This window comes from Oncorhynchus gorbuscha, linkage group LG11 (assembly GCF_021184085.1).
Source record: "Oncorhynchus gorbuscha isolate QuinsamMale2020 ecotype Even-year linkage group LG11, OgorEven_v1.0, whole genome shotgun sequence".
NCBI classification, from domain to species: domain Eukaryota; kingdom Metazoa; phylum Chordata; class Actinopteri; order Salmoniformes; family Salmonidae; genus Oncorhynchus; species Oncorhynchus gorbuscha.
Genome location: NC_060183.1, coordinates 19,751,362 through 19,757,361, shown reverse-complemented (window position 1 = coordinate 19,757,361; position 6,000 = coordinate 19,751,362). Strand labels below are relative to the sequence as shown.

The window sequence follows — 6,000 nt, the reverse complement described above, 5'->3', positions numbered from 1 at the left end:
ATACAACAAGCAATCTCTAAAGCAATAAATACTACTGGTCCTAGCGTTGTGACATTTTGTATTGAATACCGCAGCCCCCCACCCACCCCAATAGACTTCCCCCCGTCTCCCTTCCAACCGCCCACCCACCCCACCTGACTCCACCCCCAAAGGTAAACCAAAAAAAAAAAAAAGACAACGCAATGGAACGATGCACATTAACACAGTAACCCCCCCCCAACCCACCCACCAAACAGTTCTGTACATTTAAAGAAGAACAAGTAACATCACAATTAAAAGTTGTTCCTCGGTAAGAGAGGTGTCTCCACGATCCTCATACCCTCCAATGATTGGTTCGCAAGCTCGTATTTAATACAAATAATGAAGGAGAACCAACTCTTTCAAGAAAAGGGGTCATTGAATAGTCATGTAATCTACCATTTGTTTTATATCTGTCATTGAAACACGTTTAAGTGGAACTAAATAACCATTTTTCTGTTTAACACTACAAAATAAGGAGAAGAACAGAAGCTCAGAAGAATTTTGTCAGATTCACAAAGCCAGATCATTGGATTATTATTTCATTATAATATTTATATTTTTCAATAATGATGGGTCAAATATTGACCAGTGAACTTTGATAAAACAGTAACACATTTTCAAAGCCTTATGGCACAGAAACAGAAAAAAAGATTGAACGAAACAAAGAGAAAAGAATGAAGGGTGCAGAGCTAGAAAAGGGGGAAGGAAGGAAGGAAGGAGTCAATAAGGAGGGATCTACTCTATAGACTTGGTAACGAGCGACAGAGGCTGAGGGGCCGTGGAGTTGGGGTGTAGCGAGCGGGAATGACACAGCGATGCTGCCAAGGGCCTGGCCAGGGCGGCGCCCGAGGAGCCCGGCTGCCGCGAGGACGAGACGTCGCCGCGCGCTCCGTTGTGGGCTGCGCCAGGCGTTTTGCCCGCTGCAGCAGCAGAGTTTCCCAGCAGAACCAAAGGTGGCGGAGGAGGATGCCCAGGCAGGAGGTGCCGGTGCGGGTAGTGGAGAGGCTGGTGGGCCGGTTTCATTGTCAGTGAGAGAGGTTGCATTTGTTCAGTCTGAGGTCTGGACTCTTTCGAGGAGGGGGAGGGGGCCACCGAGGAGGGGGAGGATGGGGGGGAGTCTAGTAAGCTGCCGTCCGAAGAGGGAGGACTGGCACAGCTACCTTCACCTTGGATGTAGCGAATGCACTTTTTTTTCCTCCTGGAGATGGGGGACAGAGAAAGATGGGTTTTGTTTAGCAGGACATCCCAGAACTGACAACAATCTGCTGGGCAATAGCCGAGCCTTAGCAGTCAACATAAATGCACCATATTGTTTCACTGGCATTATGCATGCCGTCGATGTCTTAAAGATAACATCTAAAACCTATTTCTGGGCGTTACATTATTGTTGTTTTCTGGTGCATTTAAGTGGTTGCCAACACTACAGCCTGGCTGAGGATCAAGGCTACATGTGGCCTGCTCAGATTCCCAGGACATACACACAGTACAACAAAAAGACAGACAGGATGATGAGCAAGGAGAGGCAGCAGGAGGATGAAAATGATGGATGAGAAATGGATGAAGAATAAAGAAGAATGGTTTTATTGGCGAATCTCAAGACGACTCCCTTTATTGTTGCTATTTTCCCTCATCTTTTAAACGTTTCCTCACAGAGTTCTGATCTTTACTCAACCAAAGAGCTGGCCGTGGTGAAGAGCTACTGCCAGGATCAACCTGCTCTTCCGAGATACTAGTCCTCCCTCTCTCTCCCCTCCATCCTCTCCTCTCTTCCCTCCACTATCCTGACTTCTCTCTCTCCCCTCCATCCTCTCTTCCCTCCACTATCCTGACTTCTCTCTCTCCCCTCCATCCTCTCCTCTCTTCACTCCACTATCCTGACTTCTCTCTCTCCCCTCCATCCTCTCTTCCCTCCACTATCCTGACTTCTCTCTCTCCCCTCCATCCTCTCTTCCCTCCACTATCCTGACTTCTCTCTCTCCCCTCCCTCCTCTCTTCCCTCCACGATCCTAACTTCTCACTCTCCCCTCCCTCCTCTCTTCCCTCCACTATCCTGACTTCTCTCTCTTCCCTCCCTCCTCTCTTCCCTCCACTATCCTGACTTCTTTCTCTCCCCTCCCTCCTCTCTTCCCTCCACTATCCTGACTTCTCTCTCTCCCCTCCCTCCTCTCTTCCCTCCACTGTCCTGACTTCTCTCTCCCCCTCCATCCTCTCTTCCCTCCACTATCCTGACTTCTCTCTCTCCCCTCCCTCCTCTCTTCCCTCCACGATCCTAACTTCTCTCTCTCCCCTCCCTCCTCTCTTCCCTCCACGATCCTGACTTCTCTCTCTCCCCTCCCTCCTCTCTTCCCTCCACTAACCTGACTTCTCTCTCTCCCCTCCCTCCTCTCTTCCCTCCACTATCCTGACTTCTCTCTCTCCCCTCCATCCTCTCTTCCCTCCACTATCCTGACTTCTCTCTCTCCCCTCCCTCCTCACTTCCCTCCACTATCCCGACTTCTCTCTCTGACCTTCCTCCTCTATTTCCTCCACTATCCTAACTTCTCTCTCTCTCCTCCACTATCCTGACTTCTCTCTCTCTCCTCCACTATCCCGACTTCTCTCTCCTCCCTCTCCGCCACTATCCTGACTTCTCTCTTTCTCCTCCCTCTCCTCCACTATCCTGACCTCTCTCTCTCCTCCACTATCCTGATTTCTCTCTCCTCCCTCTCCTCCAATATCCCGACTTCTCTCTCTCCTCCCTCTCCGCCACTATCCTGACTTCTCTCTTTCTCCCCCCTCTCCTCCACTATACTGACTTCTCTTTCTCTCCTCCCTCTCCTCCACTATCCTGACTTCTCTCTTTCTCCTCCCTCTCCGCCATTATCCTGACTTCTCTCTCTCTCCTCCACTATACTGACTTCTCTCTTTCTCCTCCCTCTCCTCCACTATCCTGACTTCTCTCTCTCTCCTCCCTCCTCTCTTCCCTCCACTATCCTGACTTCTCTCTCTCTCTCCTCCACTATCCTGACTTCATTCTCTCTCCTCCACTATCCCGACTTCTCTCTCCTCCCTCTCCGCCACTATCATGACTTCTCTCTTTCTCCTCCCTCTCCTCCACTATCCTGACTTCTCTCTCTCCTCCCTCCTCTCCACTATCCTGACTTCTCTCTCTCTCTCTCTCTCTCCTCCACTATCCTGACTTCATTCTCTCTCCTCCACTATCCCGACTTCTCTCTCCTCCCTCTCCGCCACTATCCTGACTTCTCTCTTTCTCCTCCCTCTCCTCCACTATCCTGACCTCTCTCTCTCCTCCACTATCCTGACTTCATTCTCTCTCCTCCACTATCCCGACTTCTCTCTCCTCCCTCTCCGCCACTATCCTGACTTCTCTCTTTCTCCTCCCTCTCCTCCTCTATCCTGACCTCTCTCTCTCCTCCACTATCCTGATTTCTCTCTCTTCCCTCTCCTCCAATATCCCGACTTCTCTCTCTCCTCCCTCTCCGCCACTATCCTGACTTCTCTCTCTCTCCTCCACTATACTGACTTCTCTCTTTCTCCTCCCTCTCCTCCACTATCCTGACTTCTCTCTCTCTCCTCCCTCCTCTCTTCCCTCCACTATCCTGACTTCTCTCTCTCTCTCCTCCACTATCCTGACTTCATTCTCTCTCCTCCACTATCCTCCACTATCCTGACCTCTCTCTCTCCTCCACTATCCTGATTTCTCTCTCCTCCCTCTCCGCCACTATCCTGACTTCTCTCTCCTCCACTATACTGACTTCTCTTTCTCTCCTCCATCTCCTCCAATATCCCGACTTCTCTCTCTCCTCCCTCTCCGCCACTATCCTGACTTCTCTCTCTCTCCTCCACTATACTGACTTCTCTCTTTCTCCTCCCTCTCCTCCACTATCCTGACTTCTCTCTTTCTCCTCCCTCTCCTCCACTATACTGACCTCTCTTTCTCCTCCTTCTCCTCCACTATCCTGACTTCTCTCTTTCTCCTCCCTCTCCTCCACTATCCTGACTTCTCTCTTTCTCCTCCCTCTCCGCCACTATCCTGACTTCTCTCTCTCTCCTCCACTATACTGACTTCTCTCTTTCTCCTCCCTCTCCTCCACTATACTGACTTCTCTCTTTCTCCTCCCTCTCCTCCACTATCCTGACTTCTCTCTCTCTCCTCCACTATACTGACTTCTCTCTCTCCTCCCTCTCCGCCACTATCCTGACTTCTCTCTTTCTCCTCCCTCTCCTCCACTATCCTGACTTCTCTCTCTCTCCCTCCACTATACTGACTTCTCTCTTTCTCCTCCCTCTCCTCCACTATCCTGACTTCTCTCTCTCTCCTCCACTATCCTGACTTCTCTCTCTCTCCTCCACTATACTGACTTCTCTCTCTCTCCTCCACTATACTGACTTCTCTCTTTCTCCTCCCTCTCCTCCACTATACTGACTTCTCTCTTTCTCCTCCCTCTCCTCCACTATCCTGACGTCTCTCTCTCTCCTCCACTATACTGACTTCTCTCTCTCCTCCCTCTCTGCCACTATCCTGACTTCTCTCTTTCTCCTCCCTCTCCTCCACTATCCTGACTTCTCTCTCTCTCCTCCACTATACTGACTTCTCTCTTTCTCCTCCCTCTCCTCCACTATCCTGACTTCTCTCTCTCTCCTCCACTATACTGACTTCTCTCTCTCCTCCCTCTCCGCCACTATCCTGACTTCTCTCTTTCTCCTCCCTCTCCTCCACTATCCTGACTTCTCTCTCTCTCCTCCCTCTCCGCCACTATCCTGACTTCTCTTTCTCTCCGCCACTATCCTGACCTCTCTCTCTCCTCCACTATCCTGATTTCTCTCTCCTCCCTCTCCTCCAATATCCCGACTTCTCTCTCTCCTCCCTCTCCGCCACTATCCTGACTTCTCTCCCTCTCCTCCACTATCCTGACCTCTCCCTCTCCTCCACTATCCTGACCTCTCTCTCTCCTCCACTATCCCGACTTCTCTCTCTTTCTCTCCGCCACTATCCTGATTTCTCTCTCTTTCTCTCCGCCACTATCCTGACTTCTCTCTCTCTCCACCACTATCCTGACTTCTCTCTCTCTCCTCCCTCCTCACTTCCCTTCATTATCCTGACTTCTCTCTCTCTGTCTCCTCCCTCCTCACTTCACTTCATTATCCTGACTTCTCTCTCTCTCTCCTCCCTCCTCACTTCCCTTCATTATCATGACTTCTCCCTCTCTCTTTCTTCCACTATCCTGAATTCCCTCTCTTTCCTCCACTATCCTTACTTCTCTCTCTGTCTCTCCTTTCCTTAGGGGGGAGAGTTCAGATGTTGAGGTAAGAGGTTAGGGGGATCCCCACTACGCTGCACCTGCCCCTAAGACGTGTGTATGAGGGTCACGGTATAATGGTTGCATTCCTGCTCGGGTCAGGACTCTCCCCTGTCTGGCACGCCTGCAGCCAACCCATCTTGCTCTGTGGAACGGCCCACAATGCAACTGCACTGAGCTATCACTCAAGAGGCGGGGGGGGCTGTGCACATGCTATGTTCATATGGGGTGCAGGGAGGCAAGGATGGACAGAGGGGGGAGCCTCTACCCACCTCGTTTCACCCTGACATCAACAACAACTGCTCCTTATCACAAGGTCTGTGCGTGCCTTGAGGGCAAATACACTGTGGTTCAGACTGTGTTACTAGCTCACAGGGACAATGAGCAAGAAGGAGAAAGAACAGAATTGGGAGGTGGGGAGGGAGGAAGGAGGGAGGCGGGCAGAAGTGAGTGATAGAAACTATGCTTTGGTTCAGCTAGCCTTCTCTGTTCTATCGTTCAATCAAGGGTAAGGCCTGTTTGTCAAGTCATACCCTGCCTGTACTCCTTCAGGTAAAAGGTTGACATAAATACATACGTAGAATGTATGGGACAAATGACTGGGGATTGATCAGTGAGAACTGATAAGAGAGGAATGAAGAAATGGCATATATTATATTTTATTATTAAATGATGGCAT

General features: G+C 50.4%; 1 protein-coding gene across 23 annotated transcripts in view; it reads right to left on the bottom strand.

The window, feature by feature from the left end:
- Nucleotides 1-227: 227 nt before the first annotated feature.
- The window catches only part of tcf7l2 (transcription factor 7 like 2), a 130,882-nt gene continuing 125,109 nt past the window's right edge, over nt 228-6,000 (bottom strand). For 18 of the 23 annotated variants that reach the window (XM_046368789.1, XM_046368798.1, XM_046368792.1 and 15 more), the window contains one exon: nt 228-1,219. In XM_046368789.1, the coding sequence (XP_046224745.1) occupies nt 757-1,219 (463 nt within the window). In that variant the 3' untranslated portion in view covers nt 228-756. The remainder of the gene's footprint in view (nt 1,220-6,000) is intronic. The other 5 variants (XM_046368808.1, XM_046368809.1, XM_046368811.1 and 2 more) reach the window with 3 other exon arrangements.